The 24,421-nt window shown below is 50.0% G+C and overlaps 1 protein-coding gene across 1 annotated transcript in view; it reads left to right on the top strand.

Annotated features, from left to right (window-relative positions):
* LOC138658399 (progonadoliberin-2) overlaps positions 1–23,994 on the top strand; it is a 75,495-nt gene extending 51,501 nt beyond the window's left edge. Inside the window, exons 3-4 of the mRNA XM_069745837.1 lie at positions 12,563–12,646; positions 23,660–23,994. Coding sequence (XP_069601938.1) covers positions 12,563–12,646; positions 23,660–23,695 — 120 coding nt within the window. The 3' untranslated portion in view covers positions 23,696–23,994. The remainder of the gene's footprint in view (positions 1–12,562; positions 12,647–23,659) is intronic.
* The last annotated feature ends 427 nt before the right edge of the window (positions 23,995–24,421 follow it).

Genomic DNA, 24,421 nt, shown 5'->3' with positions numbered 1-24,421 from the left:
ACCGTGACAGGTCGGCCACCACGGCCAGGCCGATACCAATGAGCCCAACGAGGCTCCCCGGAAAGCAGCGCCAATCACAGAAAGGGAAAGGCAAAAAAACAAAAGATAGCTATCCCTCCCCCCTCAACGAAAAAATGTGTCTGTAATGTCTGGTTTGTCTCACCCTTCCAGTGTGTCTCTGCCCTCTCATGTGTCTAGCCCAATCCCTGAATTTCCAGACCCCAGTAATTTTATTGCACCTTCTCCAGCCACCCCTGCGTCGTCCACAGTTAGCCAGTCCTCACAGCTCCACACCCCCCATTTCCGTCAATCAACCCCAAGCAGGCGCAGTTAATTTTATTTTTTGGTTGTTTTGTTAAAATAAATGATCATTTTTTTGCCCCCAATAAGGTTTGGTTTATTGTGTATATCACCGCCGGCAACACACACCGTGCGCCAAATAAAAAAATGCGCCGCACACTTTATTTTTTTGCCACCTCCTAGCTCCTAAAGTTAGTAAGTACAACACTGCAGCTTTGTGTGTGTTTGGTATAGAGCAGTGTTCCCCAGCTCCGGTCCTCAAGAGCCACCAACAGGTCATGTTTTCAGTATTACCTTAGTATTGCACAGGTGATAGTTGCATCACATGCACAGGCATTAATTCCATCACCTGTGCAATAGTAAGGAAATCCTGAAAACATGACCTGTTGGTGGCTCTTGAGGACCGGAGTTGGAGAACACTGGTATAGAGATATGAGGTGGCCCAAAAAAATAATACTTGTATTTTCTCCATAATCTTTTCTTTCTGTTTACTCTGTGACTTTGTGTCTCTGACTGAAGAGAAAATTGTAGTAATACACAGCAGAATACACAGCAGAACTATACTCAACAGGTCATGTGTTCAAAAAATCATTAGTTATGACACCTGACCTGGTGAGTAGAGAAATGCCTTATATTACCTCAATTTTTTCTTCTGTGTACATAAAATGTATTTCACACAAAGTGAAGGGACGATGGAGGTCATACAAGGCATATCTATAGTCACCAGGACATGTGTCAGAAATAATGAATTCATGAGGCATTTACTTGTGCATCATGAATTCATTATTTCTGACACCTGACTTGAGGACTATAGATCTGTTTTGTAGGCTGCCGTCATACTAGCAGTATTTGGTCAGTATTTTACATCACTATTGGTAAGCCAAAACCACGACTGGAACAATGTGAGAAAAAGTATAATAAAAACATATGCACCACTTCTGCATTTATCACCCACTCATGGTTTTGGCTTACAAATACAGATGTAAAGTACAGAACAAATACTGCTAATGTGACAGCACCAAACAGCCATCGTCTCTTCAGTCTGCATCAAATAGCTACTGTTGAACCGAGGCAGGACGCAATGACGTCAACAACCTAAGCCCAAAAAACCAAAGTGGTTTTGATAGGAAATACATAGGAGACATAGTCAACATAATAAAACACGTATTTTATTAACAACAAACATTAGTAACATTTAAAACATAACTGGTACAGACCCAAAGTCAACAGGACATTTTACATATTATTGTCCTGCCATGCCACACGTCCTATCTCAGAATCAAAAAAGGCAGCAAATTGGTCCCGCATGTGGCCAACTTCAACAGTTGACTGCAGCGGGTGATGCCGGTAATCAGGCAAAGGGTTTGCAGCTTGTTCATCAAGTTCAATGTTGGGTCGCTCCTTAGCCAGAATGTAATTGTGGAGAACCATACAGGCTTTTACCACCTCATCCACTGTCTCCATTTTTAGATTTATGGCTGTTGCAAGAATGTGCCATTTTGAGACCATAATCCCAAAGGCACACTCTACTGTTCTCCGGGCCCTGGTGAGTCTGTAGTTATAGATCCGTTTTGTGCGGTTCAAGTCCTGACTGGAATATGGTTTCAGTAGGTTTTCACACATCTGAAAGGCCTCATCCCCAACCATAACAAATGGCATCGGTGGGCCTTGAGTGTTGGGGAGAGGTCGTGGCTGTGGAAAATTAAAATTTTTGCCATAAACACGTCGGCCCATATCCGAGTTTTTGAAAGTCTGGGAATCGTTGCCATGGCCAAAAGCTCAAATGTCAACGGCGATAAAGCGAGAGTCCGCATCAGCTATTGCCATGAGAACTACTGAAAAATATTTTTTATAGTTGAAGAACTCTGATCCCGTTCTGGCTGGTTTGATAATCCGGATGTGCTTTCCATCCACCGCACCCAAACAGTTGGGGAAATCACACACAGTCCAGAATTTATCAGCAATTGCCATTCACATGTCCTCGGTCTTTATGGGTATAAATTCTTGACGGAGAACGTTCCACAAAGCCCGGCAGGTGTCCAAAACTATTCTGGACAGGGTGGAAATTCCAAACTGGTACTGGAAGTGGAGGGATGACAAGCTCTCTCTGGTTGCCAGAAATATGTAATAAAATAAACAAAAAATAAATTACAATCAATTCTATTTATGGTGTTATTCTGCTAAAGACATAAAGGAAAATACAAAGAATACATGTCAGACCAACGATAATTATGACTGGCATTTGGCATTAGGTGTCATACGCTTAGCAGATTCCAAACATAAAAGATTTTTATTATCGATAATTACCATGACCGGATGTACTGCCCCCTCCAAAAGATGTTGCCACTCTTCAAAAGCCCACTTCATTGCTAAGAGTTCCCTGTTACCAATGTCAATTTTTCTCAGCGGACAACAGTTTATTTGAAAAGTAAACACACAGACGCCATTTACTTGGAGATGCGACAATACAACCCCTCCACTTCAGACGTGTCAACGTCTACAATGAATGGTTGAGCTGCATCAGGCTGTATAAGAATCGGCATGGAAGCAAAACATTTCTTTGAAGTAATAAAATGCCTTACTGGCCGGACTGGACCACTTGGAAAAGTCCATCACTTTCCTGGTCATATCTGTCAGAACTTACGGTAGTTGGCGAAACCCAAAAACCTTTGTAAAGCCTTTAAGTTTTCAGGACGATCCCAATCCAGTACCGCCCTGACTTTCGTCGGACCTATGTGACCACTGGTGGACGATAAGTAATAACCCAGAAAAGGGATCTGATGGTTTGATAAACAATTTATTGTCACTGAGTATCTGTAAGATCTGCCTGACATGTACCTGGTGTAACTCGTGGTCAGGCAAATAAATTAATATATCATCAAGATAGACCACCACAAATCTACCTACCAGGTGATAAAAAATGTAATTTATCAAGTGCTGGAAGATGGCCGGAGCATTCGTCAACACAAATGGCATCACAAGGTTTTCATAGTATCCCTCAGGTGTATTAAAAGCTGTCTTCCACTCATTCTCTCCTTAATTTGAATGTGATTACATCCATCCCAGCTGTCCAGTTTAGAAAAACATTTTGACTCGATGATCTGGTTAAGGAGGTACCTCCAGAGGCGTAGCTAGAGCTTTTGCCGCCCGGGGCTGTTCCCGAGTTTGGCGCCCTTCCCCCCCCCCCCGGCTCAATACACACAAAGGTTACCAAAAATGGTTTTCCTGTTTTGTAGAACTTAAACTGGGCCTAATGGTGTCACCCCCACATGCCACACCTGTGACTTAATACCACCACACCATGACCAGGCCACATAGTGACCGAATAATACTACATACAAGGGACAAATACCACCGCACCATTTCCAGACCACATATTACCACCACATAGTGACTGAATACTACAATACTGATCAGTAATAAAAAAAAACCCACAATACTATCACCATAAGTGCCAGTATTCACAGGAGATCTGTACTTAGTATGCAGTGTCTGTGTAGAGGTAATACAGAGATCACTGGTGACATTATACACAGGACCTCTATATAGTATACAGTGTATAGTGTCAGTGTATAGGTAACACTGACTCACCAGTGACGTCTCTAGGTGAAGTCCTTCATCTTTCATCCAGCACAGACCGCCATCATTCCTTCCAGCCAGGACTCGTTTCTGCAGGAAATAACACAGTTATCTCGAGCTCCGCTTGCAGAACACATTACTTAATTTTTCACAACTTCTACATTACATCACATGAAGAAAAAAAGGTGATATAGTGTCACTCTGCACAGTAACAGGCCTGCCCCTCATTTAAAACAGTATACTCAAAAAATAAAATAAACACATCACTGCAGTAATAATATCCCTTAATTATCCCCTATGGTAACACTATTCCCCACCCTGGCCCCGTTTATCTCATTCCTGGCTCCAGCCATATGTTCTCGCATCCTGCCCTCATGAGTATCCATTCTACCCCATATGATCTCCCCATCCTGCCCCACCAGCCTCCATCGTATCCGTCCTGCCCCATGATCCAATCCTGCCCCGTATCTACATTCTGCCCATGCCTCAAGTACTGCCACCAGTGTGTCCAGCATATTACCCCCATGTTGTCCAGCAATCTGCCCCAGTGTGTCCAGCATATTACCCCCATGTTGTCCAGCAATCTGCCCCAGTGTGTCCAGCATATTACCCCCAGTGTGTCCAGCAATCTGCCCCAGTATGTCCAGCACTGCCCCCAGTGTGTCCAGCAATCTGCCCCAGTGTCCAGCCTTTCCCCAGTGTGTCCAGCAGTCTGCCCCAGTGTGTCCAGCATATTACCCCCAGTGTCCAGCATTGCCCCAGTGTGTCCAGCATATTACCCCCAGTGTGTCCAGCAATCTGCCCCAGTGTCCAGCATTGCCCCAGTGTGTCCAGAAGTCTGCCCCAGGGTCTCCAGCATTGCCTCAATGTGTCCAGAAATCTGCCCCAGGGTCTCCAGTATTGCCCCAGTGTGTCCAGCAATCTGCCCCATGGTCTCCTATATTGGCCCAGTGTGTCCAGCATTCTGCCCCATGGTCTCCAGTATTGCCCCGGTGTGTCCAGCAATCTGCCCCATGGTCTCCAGTATTGCCCCGGTGTGTCCAGCAATCTGCCCCATGGTCTCCAGTATTGCCCCAGTATGTCCAGAAGTCTGCCCCAGGGTCTCCAGCATTGCCTCAATGTGTCCTGAAATCTGCCCCATGGTCTCCAGTATTCAGTGTGTCCAGCAATCTGCCCCATAGTCTCCTGTATTGCCCCAGTGTGTCCAGCATTCTGCCCCATGGTCTCCAGTATTGCCCCAGTGTGTCCAGCATTCTGCCCCATGGTCTCCAGTATTGCCCCAGTGTGTCCAGCAATCTGCCCCATGGTCTCCAGTATTGCCCCAGTATGTCCAGAAGTCTGCCCCAGGGTCTCCAGCATTGCCTCAATGTGTCCTGAAATCTGCCCCATGGTCTCCAGTATTCAGTGTGTCCAGCAATCTGCCCCATAGTCTCCTGTACTGCCCCAGTGTGTCCAGCATTCTGCCCCATGGTCTCCAGTATTGCCCCAGTGTGTCCAGCAATCTGCCCCATAGTCTCCTGTATTGCCCCAGTGTGTCCAGCAATCTGCCCCATGGTCTCCTGTATTGCCCCAGTGTGTCCAGCAATCTGCCCCATGGTCTCCTGTATTGCCCCAGTGTGTCCAGCATTCTGCCACATGGTCTCCTGTATTGCCCCAGTGTGTCCAGCATTCTGCCCCATGGTCTCCAGTATTGCCCCAGCGTGTCCAGCAATCTGCCCCATAGTCTCCTGTATTGCCCCAGTGTGTCCAGCATTCTGCCCCATGGTCTCCAGTATTGCCCCAGTGTGTCCAGCAATCTGCCCCATAGTCTCCTGTATTGCCCCAGTGTGTCCAGCAATCTGCCCCATGGTCTCCTGTATTGCCCCAGTGTGTCCAGCAATCTGCCCCATAGTCTCCTGTACTGCCCCAGTGTGTCCAGCATTCTGCCCCATGGTCTCCAGTACTGCCCCAGTGTGTCCAGCAATCTGCCCCATGGTCTCCAGTATTGCCCCAGTGTGTCCAGCATTCTGCCCCAGCCCCAGACAGTCAGACATAAAGAGAAAAAAAAAAAGTAAAATCCTCACCTCTCCCATTCCTAGCGCAGGTCCGGTGCGGTGCAGCCAGTCAGCGTCTCTCCGGCTCTGCGACGCTCAGGACAGAGAGGCAGAGCGGCGCGCACAGTAGTGACGTCATCGCGCCCTCTGCCCTGAGACGTCGCAGAGTCAGAGGACGCTGAAGCCGCAGGAACCAGGAGAGGTGAGTATTAGAGCGGGGGGCGGAGGCGGGGGCGGGGCCCGGTGGTGGGGGGAGATGGCCGAAGAATTAAAGGGGCGTCTTTTTTTTTTTTTTTTCTTCTTCTCCTGCAGCGCCGGCCGCCCCCCGCATTGTGCCGCCCGGGGCGGACCGCCCCCCCCGCACCCTCCTTCCTACGCCACTGGGCACCTCTATTTTGAGAACACATCCTCAAAGTATTTCGGCAAAGACCAGTTATCCACCCTGGCAACTGGGTTCCCAAGTAGTGTCCTTGACAGTACTCACTCCACCTTAGCATCTCTCAAGTCTTTCAGACGACTACAGGTCCTTCTCAAAAAATTAGCATATAGTGTTAAATTTCATTATTTACCATAATGTAATGATTACAATTAAACTTTCATATATTATAGATTCATTATCCACCAACTGAAATTTGTCAGGTCTTTTATTGTTTTAATACTGATGATTTGAACCCCATAGAGAATCTGTGGGATATTGTGAAGAGAAAGTTGAGAGACGCAAGACCCAACACTCTGGATGAGCTTAAGGCCGCTATTGAAGCATCCTGGGCCTCCATAACATCTCAGCAGTGTCACAGGCTGATTGCCTCCATGCCACGCCGCATTGAAGCAGTCATTTCTGCCAAAGGATTCCCCACCAAGTATTGAGTGCATAACTGAACATTATTATTTGTTGTTTTTTTTGTTTGTTATTAAAAAACACTTTTATTTGATTGGATGGGTGAAATATGCTAATTTATTGAGACAGGTTTTTTGGGTTATCAGGAGTTGTATGCCAAAATCATCAGTATTAAAACAATAAAAGACCTGACAAATTTCAGTTGGTGGATAATGAATCTATAATATATGAAAGTTTAATTGTAATCATTACATTATGGTAAATAATGAAATTTAACACTATATGCTATTTTTTTTAAGAAGGACCTGTACATTATTATGCAATGTCAGCCATGGTAGTCCAATAACCACAGGACAAGGCAAGCCCCCTAGCACATAACAATGAATAAATTCCAAGAACATGGCCCCTACCTACACATGTATCCCTCGGACGACCGGAGTAAAATACCCCTGGCTCAAAGGTGTGGAGTCAATGGCGATTGTGGATATTGGTCTGGGTAGTTTACATGTCTTTAGACCCTGGTCCTGGATGAACCTGTGAGTCAAATTAAACTCAGCCCATCTGCCCAAAAAGGCTGAAAAAAAAACCTTACTTTTGTCAATATGGATCTCAGCCAGTAAAAAAAAATTGTGCCCACTGAGGAAATATGTACACCTTAGAACCAGGCAGTAAGAACTAACACTGGTAAACCCTACAGTGAAGGAAATAATTATTTGATCCCTTGCTCATTTTGTAAGTTTGCTCACTGACAAAGACATGAACAGTCTATAATTTTAAGGGTAGGTTAATTTTAACATTGACAGATAGAATATCAAAAATATAATCCAGAAAATCACATTGTATAAATTATATACATTTATTTGTATTTTGCAGTGATCCAAGAAGTATCGTTTCTCCCTGCGGAGAGTGACATGTTAAGGATGTCGAGGTGAGGAGACTTAAAGCCGCAATGCTCCTCTGGGAAATATGCAAGTTGCATTGCGGCTTTAAGTCTCCTCACCTCGACATGCTTAACATGTCACTCTCCGCAAAGAGAAACGATACTTCTTGGATCCCGGTCAGACACCTCTCACTCAGCCAAACTAGATCTCCACTTTGCACTGACAAGGAGCAGTAACACAGTGTCTGCAAATTGAGATTCTGGTTTGGCTTTTATCCTAAGTCATGCGACAAGGCTCGTTAAAGGGTCGACATTGACTGTTAGGATTGCTACTTCCAATAAAGTGGCACTAGAGTTCTAGTCATCTTCCTCTCTGAAGAGACAATTTGCATATTTCCCAGAGGAGCATTGCGGCTTTAAGTCTCCTCACCTCGACATCCTTAACATGTCACTATCCACAAGGAGAAATGATACTTCTTGGATCCCGGTCAGACGCCTCTCCACTTTGCACTGACGAGGGGCAGTACCCCGAAACACAGTGTCTGCAAATTGAGATTCTGGTTTGGTATTTGATCCCCTACCAACCATTAAGAGTTCTGGCTCCTGCAGACCAGTTAGATGCTCTTAATCAACTCATCACCTGCATTAAAGACAGCTGTCTTACATAGTCACCTTTATAGAAGACTGCTGACTCAATTAATCAGTTTTAACCTCTACAACATGGGCAATACCAAAGGGCTTTATGAGGATATCAGGGACAAGATCATAGACCTGCACAAAGCTGGAATGGGCTTCAAAACCATAAGTAAGATGCTGGGTGAGAAGGAGACAACTGTTGGTGCAATAGTAAGAAAATGGAAGAAATACAAAATGACTGTCATTCGACATCGATCTGGGGCACTATGCAAAATATCACCTCGTGGTGTATTCTTGATCATGCGGAAGGTGAGAGATCAGCTAAAACTACACAGGGGAACTTGTTAATGATCTCAAGACAGCTGGGACCACAGTCACCAAGAAAACCATTGGTAACACATCACGCCGTAAAGGTGTAAAGTCCTGCAGTGCCCACAAGGTCCCCCTGCTCAAGAAGGCACATGTGTAGGCCCGTCTGAAGTTTGCCAATGAACACCTGGATGATTCTGTGAGTGATTGGTGCGAAGGTGCTGGGGTCAGATGAGACAAAAATTAGGTCTTTGGCATTAATTCAACTCGCCATGTTTGGAGAAAGAGAAATGTCGCCTATAACCCAAAGAACACCGTCCCCACTGTCAAGCATAGAGGTGGAAACATTATGTTTTGGGGGTGTTTCTCTGCAAAGGCTACTTCAATGCATTAATGGGAGAATGGATGGAGTCATGTACTGTAAAATCCTGAGTGACAACCTCCTTCCCTCCGCCAGGACATTAAAAATGGGTTGTGGCTGAGTCTTCCAGCAAGACAATGACCCAAAACATACAGCCATGGCAACAAAGGAGTGGCTCAAAAAGAAGCACATTAAGGTCATGGAGTGGCCTAACCAGTCTCCAGAGCTTAATCCCTTAAAAAACTTATGAAGGGAATTGAAGCTCCAAGTTACCAAGCGACAGCCTCAAAATCTTAACCCCTATCTGACCTCGGACGGTATAGTACGTCCGAGGTCAGATCCCCTGCTTTGATGCAGGGCTCCGCGATCTGCCCGCACCTATTAACTAGTTAAATGCCGCTGTCAATCGCAGACAGCGGCATTTAACTACCGCCGGAAATGACGTCATCGCCGACCCCCATCACATGATCGGTGGTCGGCGATGCATCTGGATGGTAACCATAGAGGTCCTAGAGACCTCTATGATTACTGATGACCGGTGGCTGTGAGCGCCACCCTGTGGTCGGCGCTCACAGCACACCTCCATTTCTGCTACATAGCAGCGATCAGCAGATCGCTGCTATGTAGCAGAGCCGATCGAGTTGTGCCTGCTTCTAGCCTCCCATGGAGGCTATTGAAGCATGGCAAAAGTAAAAAAAAAAAGTAAAAAAAAATGTGAAAAAAAAAAAATATATATAAAAGTTTAAATCACCCCCCTTTCGCCCCAATCAAAATAAATCAATAAAAAAAAATCAAATCTACACATATTTGGTATCGCCGTGCTCAGAATCGCCCGATCTATCAATTAAAAAAAAGCATTAACCTGATCGCTAAACGGCGTAGCGAGAAAAAAATTCGAAATGCCAGAATTACGTTTTTTAGGTCGCCGCAACATTGCATTAAAATGCAATAACGGGAGATCAAAAGAACGTATCTGCACCAAAATGCTATAATTAAAAACGTCATCTCGGCACGCAAAAAATAAGCCCTCAACCGACCCCAGATCACGAAAAATGGAGACGCTACGAATATCGGAAAATGGCGCAATTTTTTTTTTTTTTTAGCAAAGTTTGGAAATTTGTTTTCACCACTTAGATAAAAAATAACCTAGTCATGTTAGGTGTCTATGAACTCGTACTGACCTGGAGAATCATAATGTTAAGTCGGTTTTAGCATTTAGTGAACCTAGCAAAAAAGCCAAACAAAAAACAAGTGTGGGATTGCAATTTCACCGCACTTGGAATTTTTTTCCCGTTTTCTAGTACATGACATGCTAAAACCAATGATGTCGTTCAAAAGTACAACTCGTCCCGCAAAAAATAAGCCCTCATATGGCCAAATTCACGGAAAAATAAAAAAGTTATGGCTCTGGGAAGGAGGGGAGTGAAAAACGAACACGGAAAAATGAAAAATCCCAAGGTCATGAAGGGGTTAATGATGTAGAGATGATCTGCAAAGAGGAATGGACCAAAATTCCTCCTGATAGGTGCGCAAACCTCATCATCAACTACAAAAAACGTCTGACTGTTGTGCTTGCCAACAAGTGTTTTACCACCAAGTATTAAGTCTTCTTTGCCAGAGGGACCAAATACTTATTATTTCTCACTGCAAAATGCAAATGAATGTATATAATTTATACAATGTGATTTTCTGGATTTTATTCTTGATATTCTATCTCTCAATATTAAAATTAACCTACCCTTAAAGGGAACCTGTCACCCCCAAAATCAAAGGTGAGCTAAGCCCACCGGCATCAGGGGCTTGTCTACAGCATTCTGGAATGCTGTAGATATGCCCTCGATGTAACCTGAAAGATGAGAAAAACAGGTTAGATCATACTCACCTGGGCGGGCAGGTGGTCCGATCCGATGGGCGTCGCGGTCTGGGCCTCCTATCTTCATAGGATGACGTCCTCTTCTTGTCTTCATGCTGCGGCTCCGGTGCAGGCGTACTTTGTCTGCCCCGGAGGACAGAGCAAAATACTGCAGTGCGCAGGCGCCGGGCCTCTCTGACCTTTCCCGGTGCCTGTGCACTGCAGTACTTTGCTCTGCCCTCAACAGGGCAAAGTACGCTTGTGCCGGAGCCGCAGCGTGAAGACAAGAAGAGGACATGATCGTAAGAAGATGGGAGGCGCTGGACCGGACCGCGACACCCATCGGATCGGACCGCAGCAGGAACCCCCCTGGGTGAGTATAATATAACCTCTTTTTCTCATCTTTCAGGATACATCGGGGGCTTATCTACAGCATTCCAGAATGCTGTAGATAAGCCCCTGATGCAGGTGGGCTTAGCTCACGTTCGATTTTGGGGGTGACAGGTTCCCTTTAAAATTATAGACTGTTCATGTCTTTGTCAGTGGGCAAACTTACAAAATCAGCAAGGGATCAAATAAATAATTATTTCCTTCACTGTAAGTGCCAGAGGAGAGCATATATAGTATTGCAGAGGGGAGTGGCCAACACTGAACAGCTCAGATCATCCAAGTAAGAAAGCTCCAGGAGCATCAACTGAACAGATTAACCCTTGCACTGCTAGCAAGGAAAAAAACTTGCACATCATACAATGGTGAAGTACTTCTAATCAGTGCAGGAGTACGTGAAACCAAACACTCCAGAGGAGAGCATATATACTGTAGTATAGCAGAGGGGAGTGGCCAACACTGAACAGCTCAGATCATCCATGTAGGAAAGCTCCAGGAGCATCAACTGAACAGATTAACCCTTGCACTGATAGCAAGGAAAAATCTTGCACAGTTTAATGTGATGGTGAAGTACTTCTAATCAGTGCAGGAGTACGTGAAACCAACACTCCATCATGGCATCGCTACGACCAGTACAGGGAGAGTCAGGTGGAAGTGCTCTATAAAGGGATTTTGTGGTGTAAATAAATAATCCCCTCTACACTGGATACATGAAACTATTACATTGGTGTGTGTCCCACGGCTAGGACCCTCCACCAGTGACTAGAATGGGGTGGTGACTTGTGTTCGCCATTCTCCTTGGCTGGAAGACCTCAGCCAAGAGGAGCTGAATGAACGAGAGCCGATGTAAGAATGATCATATATCCAGTGAATTGGTGATAAATAGACTAGATTGGAATATTCCTTTCAAATGTAAGATGTAACTCTTCAGAACAAGCTGTTGTATGTACTATACATGAGGAATAACACTACTTCTGCCCATTATATCACTTTTATCCTAAATTTGTAGCCTCGTTTTCCTTCTGAAGGCTCGATTCCTAATTCTCACTCGTCTCTGAGCTGGTGGGGGAAGACTCGCTGCTATGATGTCTTCCATACACAGAACACACAGGCATGAGGGATTCCTGCTCTCCTACCTCTATGTTGCACATGCCCAGAAGCAACAGCAGGGTGGAGGATATTATATATCAGTACTGAGCAGTGTATCTGTGAATCCAGGAATGGAGTGAAACAAACAAGCAGCTCCACCAACTGTGTGTCAGTTCTTCTCTGATTCTGCTGGCTCACAAGTGGAGAAAGAAGAAGACTTCTCTAATAAGATATATGAGTTATTAGGATAAATGTAAGCAGGTTTTGCTTTTTGTCACAATCTCCATTTTGTCCTCAGATCTCAGAAGAAATTAAGTTGTGTGAAGGAGAGGAGTGCGCTTATCTCAGGAACTCCAGGAAAAACCTGCTAAAGAACATATTGGTGAGAATCTACTGTATGGAATACAAGAGACGCTGTCAGATTATTTTAACTCCTTCCCGCTTGCGGCTTTTTTTTTCATGTTTGGCCTTTCATTTTTTTCCTCCCCTTTTTCTAAGAGCCACAACTTTTTAATTTTTCCAAGGACTAAACGACTTCATTCATTTTACCATATAGGATAAGTTCACACTAGGCATTTTTTCATTTTTTTTTTATTTTCTTTCAACAAAACCTGATCTCTTGGCAGGAAAGAAGCTGCAGAAAAAGGCATGTTTTTTTCTTGTTTTTTTTCACAGCTTTTTTGCTACAGTTTTGGCATACTAGATTTGTCTCTTGTATATGCCGATAATCTTTAGTGTTAACAAAATAATGTTCTATTCCTATCAATCAGGTTTTGGCAGAACATAACATGATACCTGCGTTTTTTCAGTGTTTTTTCACCGCCCATTCAAGTCAATGGGTGAGAAACGCTGAAAAAACTCTGAAAAAAGTGACATGCTCCATTGTGCTAAAAACCAGGCAAAGCACAAAATACTGATGACACAAAAAACCAATGTGTGTGCATGAGATTTCTGAAATCTCACTGGCTTTACTGGTACTGTAAGAAGCAGCTGAAAATTTGCATAAAAAAACGCATAAAAAAGTAGCAAAAATGACTAGTGTGAACTGAAAAATGAAAACAAAAATTTCCAAGTGTGAAAAAGAAATCTCCATTCCGCCATTGTTTTTCTGTTTTTTTTTTCTCCATTCATTGTGTGGTAAAAGTACTAAACTTGAATTGTTTTGGGGTTTTTTAAGTGGTGAAATTTTTTTTCAAAATTTTTACAATTTTCTGAGACTCGTTACATTTTCATTTTTCCATCAGCGGACCTGTGCGAGCGATTGCATCTTGCGTGGCAAGATGTCATTTTTATTGATACCATTTTGGGTTACATATGATGTTATTGTATTTTTCATTGCTTTTTTTTAGGGAATTGCGGAAACTGAAAAACCGCCATTCTGGAGTTTTAATTTTTTTTCTTTTTACAGTATTTACAGTTCGGTCTGATTAATTTTATGTTTTCATAGATCTGACTTTACCACATGTGTAATTTTTTTCTTTTTCTAAAGGGAATGCTCCAAATGTTATTATTTAAAAAAAAATGTGTTAAATATGTATATACAGTATATATATATATATATATATATATACATACACACACCCATATGTATATATATACACACACACACACACACACACACGTATATATTTGTAAGGGAACAGCTGGCAAGATCCTGGATGGGAGATATGTATGCTGAGAAGATTTTTTTTAATGGGCCCGGATTTTAGGAACGACTGGAATAGCTGGGCGGGACTGGTCATTCCAATCGTCCAACCCAGGAGGGGCAGCTGATGTAAAAGGGCGGCTGAGCTGCTCCATAATGGTCTGGTGGGAGTGAAGGTGGAAAGACCTATAGTTTGCTGTTCAGTTTTGTGTGGAAGCTGACTAGGTATGAGCCTAATTATAACACAGGTGAGCCCTCATTGATGGACACTGCATATATAGTGTAGAACAGCGGCTTTCTCATCCGTGCAGTAATATATATATATATATATATATATACAGGCACGCACATAGACACACATAAATACACTGTAGGGATTCACGCTCTCAGGTAGGCAGTGTTCACAAGGACACTGGGTTCTTTTGTCAAAACAATGTGAATTATATCCACAGCACCAGAACAAAACCATAAATATAAATCCCGACTTTGTCCAGGGACTAAATAAACAACACAAACCCTGGCTACTCATAGATGGCTGAGCTAGTCCCAATATGGCCAAACACAACAGCTATCGTCCATAGCAACCACTGACACTTGCAGTTAGGAGCACAGGGCTTGTATAGTCTTTTCTCACGGAGAGATTCCGGCTTGTCCCTATCTTCAGCTCCATCACACATTTACTCTGGTCAGCTTCCACCAGTTGACTGATTTAGATGAACACGGAGCCTACCTGGCATTGCTACATACCCTCCCCCTTTGCCCACAGCGGGGGGGCTCTGCACCATCTGCCAACAGATGCTTGATGACATGAGGATGACCTAGTAACTCTAAGAACCTGTCCCTATTTTGGGTACCGGTTTTCGGTCATGACAATTTTTAGACTGTGGCAAAGTTCTTGCCCCTTTAACACCTGAAATTTTGGCTTCTGACTAGGCCAACCAACAAGGGGTTTCAAGCGGTTTCATACCCTTCCAGGGTTTTAGTAGGTGGCATTTCTTTTCACTGGTCGATATGCTTTATAGTTGACCTCTACCACTTTTTCCACCACCCTATAGGGTCTCTGACGCTGGGTAAAGAACCTGCTTTTTCCCTTAGGCACTAACACAATTAACCGATACTCAGGCATTAATTGTCTCACTCGAGTCAACTTATTATACCCCCTGGATTTTTCCTCTCGAGCAGGCTCTCTTTTACCTGTCCCTTCACTTTGCTCCCATGACACAAAAAAATCACCATGCCTGGCCCCTTGCAGAAACCGACTATTGGCTCCCGCCTCCTGTTGAACACCATTTACATTTTCCAAAGAGCCTTTTACTGTTAAGTCCCTCAGCTCTGCAGTCCCAAAGTTGTCCTGGGACTCCTCCTGCTCAGGGATATTGGCTTCAGGGAATGCTCCCTCATCCTCCTTTCTAACCAGTACAGTGAATGGAAATTCACCGTATACATCATGCGACCTTCTTACCATAGCTGACTCCTGGCGACATACCGGACTACTGGGTGCTACAACTTTAGCCAAGAAGTCCCAGAAGAATGGAAAAACTTGTCCGATAGTAGCATGCAACAAGTCCTTGACTACTCCCACTAGGTGGGACACAGAATCCCACTCTGTGTGTACTTCGTGGTCCACTACCACTCTTTCCATCTGTGCTGGAGAGCAGGTGTAACAGGTCGAACATCTGGGTCTGATGAGATTTGTCCTTTTGGTAGCTCCAGAGTTGCACCCGTTGGGCCCGGACTACCAGGGTGATGCTAAAACGTGCTATAATCTTCGGCTTGTTGTACTTCTTGGCTTCCTGCAGGGCAAGGTAATAGAATGCTTTCTGGGGTTCCAATGTCAGGTATGGAGCAAGGACCTCTTCCTATTACTACAGAAGCAGTTTCTCTGTCTGCCACCCTCTCAAAGACAATCCGGAAAGCCTCAACGTCATTCTCCAGAGTCCTTTTCTGTAAGGCCTCCCGTACCGTTCGCTTCACCTGACTGTCCTGTGCCCGGACATTTTCTGGTAGGAGAGCTATCTGCTGCTGCTGCTGAACTTGCTAGATCAGTAGTGTGTCGGTTTCCTGTTGGGTCTGCTGCTGCTGTATCTGCTGCACTTGGACCAGTTGCTTAAGAAGCTCCTCCATGCTTCAGGCTGTATCTTCAGCGCTGTAAGTGCCTTTACCTGGGACATTCAATCTTTACACTGCAATCGCCTGTGCTCTCTGAGACCTCACAAACTCATTTCATCCACCAATTGTAGTGATCCACGCTCTCAGGTGGGCAGTAGGCAGCGTTCACACAGGCACTGGGTCTTGCATCAAAACAATGTGACGTTTATTTCCACAGGTTGCACAGTACCAAACAGGAGCTGCGTGCGCTCCATACAGGGTGCGGTGATTGGTGCGGGCTCAGGAGCTGCGTGCGCTCCATACAGGGTGCGGTGATTGGTGCGGGCTCAGGAGCTGCGTGCGATCTATACAGGGTGCTGGTGATTGGTGCGGGCTCAGGAGCTGCGTGCGCTCCATACAGGGTGCTGGTGATTGGTGCAGGCTCAGGAGCTGCGTGCGATCTATACAGGGTGCTGGTGATTGGTGGGGGCTCAGGAGCTGCGTGCGCTCCATACAGGGTGCTGGTGATTGGTGCAGGCTCAGGAGCTGCGTGCGATCCATACAGGGTGCTGGTGATTGGTGCGGGCTCAGGAGCTGCGTGCGATCTATACAGGGTGCTGGTGATTGGTGCGGGCTCAGGAGCTGCGTGCGCTCCATACAGGGTGCTGGTGATTGGTGCAGGCTCAGGAGCTGCGTGCGATCTATACAGGGTGCTGGTGATTGGTGGGGGCTCAGGAGCTGCGTGCGCTCCATACAGGGTGCGGTGATTGGTGCGGGCTCAGGAGCTGCGTGCGATCTATACAGGGTGCTGGTGATTGGTGCGGGCTCAGGAGCTGGGAGCGCTCCATACAGGGTGCAGTGATTGGTGCGGGCTCAGGAGCTGCGTGCGCTCCATACAGGGTGCTGGTGATTGGTGCAGGCTCAGGAGCTGCGTGCGATCTATACAGGGTGCGGTGATTGGTGCGGGCTCAGGAGCTGCGTGCGATCTATACAGGGTGCTGGTGATTGGTGCGGGCTCAGGAGCTGCGTGCGCTCCATACAGGGTGCTGGTGATTGGTGCGGGCTCAGGAGCTGCGTGCGATCTATACAGGGTGCTGGTGATTGGTGCGGGCTCAGGAGCTGCGTGCGCTCCATACAGGGTGCTGGTGATTGGTGCAGGCTCAGGAGCTGCGTGCGCTCCATACAGGGTGCGGTGATTGGTGCGGGCTCAGGAGCTGCGTGCGATCTATACAGGGTGCTGGTGATTGGTGCGGGCTCAGGAGCTGCGTGCGCTCCATACAGGGTGCTGGTGATTGGTGCAGGCTCAGGAGCTGCGTGCGCTCCATACAGGGTGCGGTGATTGGTGCGGGCTCAGGAGCTGTGTGCGATCTATACAGGGTGCGGTGATTGGTGCGGGCTCAGGAGCTGCGTGCGCTCCATACAGGGTGCTGGTGATTGGTGCAGGCTCAGGAGCTGCGTGCGATCTATACAGGGTGCGGTGATTGGTGCGGGCTCAGGAGCTGCGTGCGATCTATACAGGGTGCTGGTGATTGGTGCGGGCTCAGGAGCTGCGTGCAATCTATACAGGGTGCTGGTGATTGGTGCAGGTTCAGGAGCTGCGTGCGCTCCATACAGGGTGCGGTGATTGGTGGGGGCTCAGGAGCTGCGTGCGCTCCATACAGGGTGCGGTGATTGGTGCAGGCTCAGGAGCTGCGTGCGCTCCATACAGGGTGCGGTGATTGGTGCGGGCTCAGGAGCTGCGTGCGCTCCATACAGGGTGCGGTGATTGGTGCGGGCTCAGGAGCTGCGTGTGCTCCATACAGGGTGCTGGTGATTGGTGGGGGCTCAGGAGCTGCGTGCGCTCCATACAGGGTGCGGTGATTGGTGCAGGCTTATGAGCTGCGTGTGCTCCATACAGGGTGCTGGTGATTGGTGCGGGCTCAGGAGCTGCGTGCGATCTATACAGGGTGCTGGTGATTGGTGGGGGCTCAGGAGCTGCGTGCGCTCCATACAGGGTGCGGTGATTGGTGCAGGCTCAGGAGCTTCGTGTGCTCCATACAGGGTGCTGGTGATTGGTGCGGGCTCAGGAGCTGCGTGCAATCTATACAGGGTGCTGGTGATTGGTGGGGGCTCAGGAGCTGCGTGCGCTCCATACAGGGTGCGGTGATTGGTGCAGGCTCAGGAGCTTCATGTGCTCCATACAGGGTGCTGGTGATTGGTGCGGGCTCAGGAGCTGCGTGCGCTCCATACAGGGTGCGGTGATTGGTGCGGGCTCAGGAGCTGCGTGCGCTCCATACAGGGTGCGGTGATTGGTGCAGGCTCAGGAGCTGCGTGCGATCTATACAGGGTGCTGGTGATTGGTGGGGGCTCAGGAGCTGCGTGCGCTCCATACAGGGTGCGGTGATTGGTGCGGGCTCAGGAGCTGCGTGCGCTCCATACAGGGTGCGTGTGATTGGTGCAGGCTCATGAGCTGCGTGTGCTCCATACAGGGTGCTGGTGATTGGTGCGGGCTCAGGAGCTGCGTGCGATCTATACAGGGTGCGGTGATTGGTGCGGGCTCAGGAGCTGCGTGTGCTCCATACAGGGTGCTGGTGATTGGTGGGGGCTCAGGAGCTGCGTGCGCTCCATACAGGGTGCGGTGATTGGTGCAGGCTTATGAGCTGCGTGTGCTCCATACAGGGTGCTGGTGATTGGTGCGGGCTCAGGAGCTGCGTGTGCTCCATACAGGGTGCTGGTGATTGGTGAGGGCTCAGGAGCTGCGTGCGCTCCATACAGGGTGCGGTGATTGGTGCAGGCTTATGAGCTGCGTGTGCTCCATACAGGGTGCTGGTGATTGGTGCGGGCTCAGGAGCTGCGTGCGATCTATACAGGGTGCTGGTGATTGGTGGGGGCTCAGGAGCTGCGTGCGCTCCATACAGGGTGCGGTGATTGGTGCAGGCTCAGGAGCTTCGTGTGCTCCATACAGGGTGCTGGTGATTGGTGCGGGCTCAGGAGCTGCGTGCAATCTATACAGGGTGCTGGTGATTGGTGGGGGCTCAGGAGCTGCGTGCGCTCCATACAGGGTGCGGTGATTGGTGCAGGCTCAGGAGCTTCATGTGCTCCATACAGGGTGCTGGTGATTGGTGCGGGCTCAGGAGCTGCGTGCGCTCCATACAGGGTGCGGTGATTGGTGCGGGCTCAGGAGCTGCGTGCGCTCCATACAGGGTGCGGTGATTGGTGCAGGCTCAGGAGCTGCGTGCGATCTATACAGGGTGCTGGTGATTGGTGGGGGCTCAGGAGCTGCGTGCGCTCCATACAGGGTGCGGTGATTGGTGCGGGCTCAGGAGCTGCGTGCGCTCCATACAGGGTGCGTGTGATTGGTGCAGGCTCATGAGCTGCGTGCGATCTATACAGGGTGCTGGTGATTGGTGCAGGCTCATGAGCTGCGTGTGCTCCATACAGGGTGCTGGTGATTGGTGCGGGCTCAGGAGCTGCGTGCGATCTATACAGGGTGCGGTGATTGGTGCGGGCTCAGGAGCTGCGTGCGATCTATACAGGGTGCTGGTGATTGGTGCAGGCTCAGGAGCTGCGTGCGCTCCATACAGGGTGCGGTGATTGGTGCGGGCTCAGGAGCTGCGTGCGCTCCATACAGGGTGCGGTGATTGGTGCAGGCTCAGGAGCTGCGTGCGATCTATACAGGGTGCTGGTGATTGGTGGGGGCTCAGGAGCTGCGTGCGCTCCATACAGGGTGCGGTGATTGGTGCGGGCTCAGGAGCTGCGTGCGCTCCATACAGGGTGCGGTGATTGGTGCGGGCTCAGGAGCTGCGTGCGATCCATACAGGGTGCTGGTGATTGGTGCGGGCTCAGGAGCTGCGTGCGATCTATACAGGGTGCTGGTGATTGGTGGGGGCTCAGGAGCTGCGTGCGCTCCATACAGGGTGCGGTGATTGGTGCGGGCTCAGGAGCTGCGTGCGATCTATACAGGGTGCTGGTGATTGGTGCGGGCTCAGGAGCTGCGTGCGATCCATACAGGGTGCTGGTGATTGGTGCGGGCTCAGGAGCTGCGTGCGATCTATACAGGGTGCGGTGATTGGTGCGGGCTCAGGAGCTGCGTGCGCTCCATACAGGGTGCGGTGATTGGTGCGGGCTCAGGAGCTGCGTGCGCTCCATACAGGGTGCGGTGATTGGTGCGGGCTCAGGAGCTGCGTGCGCTCCATACAGGGTGCGGTGATTGGTGCGGGCTCAGGAGCTGCGTGCGATCTATACAGGGTGCTGGTGATTGGTGCGGGCTCAGGAGCTGCGTGCGATCTATACAGGGTGCTGGTGATTGGTGCGGGCTCAGGAGCTGCGTGCGCTCCATACAGGGTGCGGTGATTGGTGGGGGCTCAGGAGCTGCGTGCGATCTATACAGGGTGCTGGTGATTGGTGCGGGCTCAGGAGCTAAGTGCGATCTATACAGGGTGCGGTGATTGGTGCGGGCTCAGGAGCTGCGTGCGATCCATACAGGGTGCGGTGATTGGTGCGGGCTCAGGAGCTGAGTGCGATCTATACAGGGTGCTGGTGATTGGTGCGGGCTCAGGAGCTGCGTGCGATCTATATAGGGTGCTGGTGATTGGTGCGGGCTCAGGAGCTGCGTGCGATCCATACAGGGTGCTGGTGATTGGTGCGGGCTCAGGAGCTGCGTGCGATCTATACAGGGTGCTGGTGATTGGTGCGGGCTCAGGAGCTGGGAGCGCTCCATACAGGGTGCGGTGATTGGTGCGGGCTCAGGAGCTGCGTGCGATCTATACAGGGTGCGAGTGATTGGTGCGGGCTCAGGAGCTGGGAGCGCTCCATACAGGGTGCTGGTGATTGGTGCGGGCTCAGGAGCTGCGTGCGATCTATACAGGGTGCTGGTGATTGGTGCGGGCTCAGGAGCTGGGACCGCTCCATACAGGGTGCTGGTGATTGGTGCGGGCTCAGGAGCTGCGTGCGATCTATACAGGGTGCTGGTGATTGGTGCGGGCTCAGGAGCTGGGAGCGCTCCATACAGGGTGCGGTGATTGGTGCGGGCACAGGAGCTGTGTGCGATCTATACAGGGTGCTGGTGATTGGTGCGGGCTCAGGAGCTGGGACCGCTCCATACAGGGTGCTGGTGATTGGTGCGGGCTCAGGAGCTGCGTGCGATCTATACAGGGTGCTGGTGATTGGTGCGGGCTCAGGAGCTGGGAGCGCTCCATACAGGGTGCGGTGATTGGTGCGGGCTCAGGAGCTGCGTGCGATCTATACAGGGTGCTGGTGATTGGTGCGGGCTCAGGAGCTGGGAGCGCTCCATACAGGGTGCTGGTGATTGGTGCGGGCTCAGGAGCTGGGAGCGCTCCATACAGGGTGCTGGTGATTGGTGCGGGCTCAGGAGCTGCGTGCGATCTATACAGGGTGCTGGTGATTGGTGCGGGCTCAGGAGCTGGGACCGCTCCATACAGGGTGCTGGTGATTGGTGCGGGCTCAGGAGCTGCGTGCGATCTATACAGGGTGCTGGTGATTGGTGCGGGCTCAGGAGCTGCGTGCGCTCCATACAGGGTGCGGTGAATGGTGCGGGCTCAGGAGCTGCGTGCGATCTATACAGGGTGCTGGTTATTGGTGCGGGCTCAGGAGCTGGGACCGCTCCATACAGGGTGCTGGTGATTGGTGCGGGCTCAGGAGCTGCGTGCGATCTATACAGGGTGCTGGTGATTGGTGCGGGCTCAGGAGCTGGGAGTGCTCCATACAGGGTGCGGTGATTGGTGCGGGCTCAGGAGCTGCGTGCGATCTATACAGGGTGCTGGTGATTGGTGCGGGCTCAGGAGCTGGGAGCGCTCCATACAGGGTGCTGGTGATTGGTGCGGGCTCAGGAGCTGGGAGCGCTCCATACAGGGTGCTGGTGATTGGTGCGGGCTCAGGAGCTGCGTGCGATCTATACAGGGTGCTGGTGATTGGTGCGGGCTCAGGAGCTGCGTGTGATCCATACAGGGTGCTGGTGATTGGTGCAGGCTCAGGAGCTGCGTGTGATCCATACAGGGTGCTGGTGATTGGTGCGGGCTCAGGAGCTGCGTGCGATCCATACAGGGTGCTGGTGATTGGTGCGGGCTCAGGAGCTGCGTGCGATCTATACAGGGTGCTGGTGATTGGTGCGGGCTCAGGAGCTGGGAGCGCTCCATACAGGGTGCTGGTGATTGGTGCGGGCTCAGGAGCTGCGTGCGATCTATACAGGGTGCTGGTGATTGGTGCGGGCTCAGGAGCTGCGTGTGATCCATACAGGGTGCTGGTGATTGGTGCAGGCTCAGGAGCTGCGTGTGATCCATAAAGGGTGCTGGTGATTGGTGCGGGCTCAGGAGCTGCGTGCGATCCATACAGGGTGCTGGTGATTGGTGCGGGCTCAGGAGCTGCGTGCGATCTATACAGGGTGCTGGTGATTGGTGCGGGCTCAGGAGCTGCGTGCGATCCATACAGGGTGCTGGTGATTGGTGCGGGCTCAGGAGCTGCGTGCGATCCATACAGGGTGCTGGTGATTGGTGCGGGCTCAGGAGCTGCGTGCGATCCATACAGGGTGCTGGTGATTGGTGCGGGCTCAGGAGCTGCGTGCGATCCATACAGGGTGCTGGTGATTGGTGCGGGCTCAGGAGCTGCGTGTGATCCATACAGGGTGCTTGTGATTGGTGCGGGCTCAGGAGCTGCGTGTGCGCTCCATACAGGGTGCTGGTGATTGGTGCGGGCTCAGGAGCTGCGTGCGATCCATACAGGGTGCTGGTGATTGGTGCGGGCTCAGGAGCTGCGTGCGATCCATACAGGGTGCTGGTGATTGGTGCGGGCTCAGGAGCTGCGTGTGATCCATACAGGGTGCTTGTGATTGGTGCGGGCTCAGGAGCTGCGTGTGATCCATACAGGGTGCTGGTGATTGGTGCGGGCTCAGGAGCTGCGTGTGATCCATACAGGGTGCTGTTGATTGGTGCGGGCTCAGGAGCTGCGTGCGCTCCATATAGGGTGCTGGTGATTGGTGCAGGCTCAGGAGCTGCGTGCGATCCATACAGGGTGCTGGTGATTGGTGCGGGCTCAGGAGCTGCGTGTGATCCATACAGGGTGCTGTTGATTGGTGCGGGCTCAGGAGCTGCGTGTGATCCATACAGGGTGCTGGTGATTGGTGCAGGCTCAGGAGCTGCGTGTGATCCATACAGGGTGCTGGTGATTGGTGCGGGCTCAGGAGCTGCGTGCGCTCCATACAGGGTGCTGCTAACTGGTGGCGGCTCAGGAGCTGCGTGCGCTCCATACAGGGTGCTGGTGATTGGTGCGGGCTCAGGAGCTGCGTGCGCTCCATACAGGGTGCTGCTAACTGGTGGCGGCTCAGGAGCTGCGTGCGCTCCATACAGGGTGCTGGTGATTGGTGCGGGCTCAGGAGCTGCGTGCGCTCCATACAGGGTGCTGGTGATTGGTGCGGGCTCAGGAGCTGCGTGCGCTCCATACAGGGTGCTGCTAACTGGTGGCGGCTCAGGAGCTGCGTGCGCTCCATACAGGGTGCTGGTGATTGGTGCGGGCTCAGGAGCTGCGTGTGATCCATAAAGGGTGCTGGTGATTGGTGCGGGCTCAGGAGCTGCATGCGATCCATACAGGGTGCACAAACAAAATTACAAAAAATCAAACTTCTCCTCCACTCAGTATTCTGTTCTGACTCTCCATTTTGCTTTCTTGCAGGCGGATGTGCTGGCGAGACAGCTGCAGAAGAAGTGACACGTTATCATGAAATTACTCTCCACGTTTCGCCCCGGACCCCCGCCGTGCCACTCTACCATCCCCTCACCCGGGCACGGATCGCCACGTTTGGTTTCTGTCTGGGATTTACAGGACATTCCTCATCCGCCGTCCTCTAGGATCCAGCATTCGTCGCACATGAAGGCGCAGACCTCCGGGGTTTCCTCACTCGTCGCCTTCTCCATTTTCCTGAGATTTTCATAAATAATTTCCGTGTGTTTTCACTGTAGATGGCGCTGAGGGGGTTAATAATGGGACAGGAAATAAAATCCACATCTGGTAATAAAGGTGTCTGGGCCTGTATGTGTGCGTCTGCTGCCCGCCACCAGGGGGCGCCCACTGCACATGGGGGGCGACCTGCTACATTATGGGGTCTACAGGAGGACCGCACATTACCAAATTACCAAAAACAGTCCCAATTGGGAAAATATATTGACGTCTATAAAAATAATCAGATTATGGTGGTCACCTACGGTCTCTTCGCCCCCAGTGATAAAGTTAATGCCCCTCCATCTGTTCTGCTGCGCGGTGCTGCCACCTGCCGGACACATGGGCTGTGTGAAAGCTGAGCACTGGGCGGAGCCGGAGGTGCAGGGACCGCCCCTGCAGGTCACTGGTACAAGCAGCGCCACCTAGTGGTAGTCGTGGGCACCGTTTACACAATATATGATAGCTCCACCCACACATTGGTAAATAGCTCCGCCC

This window comes from Ranitomeya imitator, chromosome 1 (genome assembly GCF_032444005.1).
Source record: "Ranitomeya imitator isolate aRanImi1 chromosome 1, aRanImi1.pri, whole genome shotgun sequence".
Classification (NCBI taxonomy): Eukaryota; Metazoa; Chordata; class Amphibia; order Anura; family Dendrobatidae; genus Ranitomeya; species Ranitomeya imitator.
Note: the sequence above shows the minus strand (reverse complement) of the source record. Positions and strands in the feature narration are given on the sequence as shown.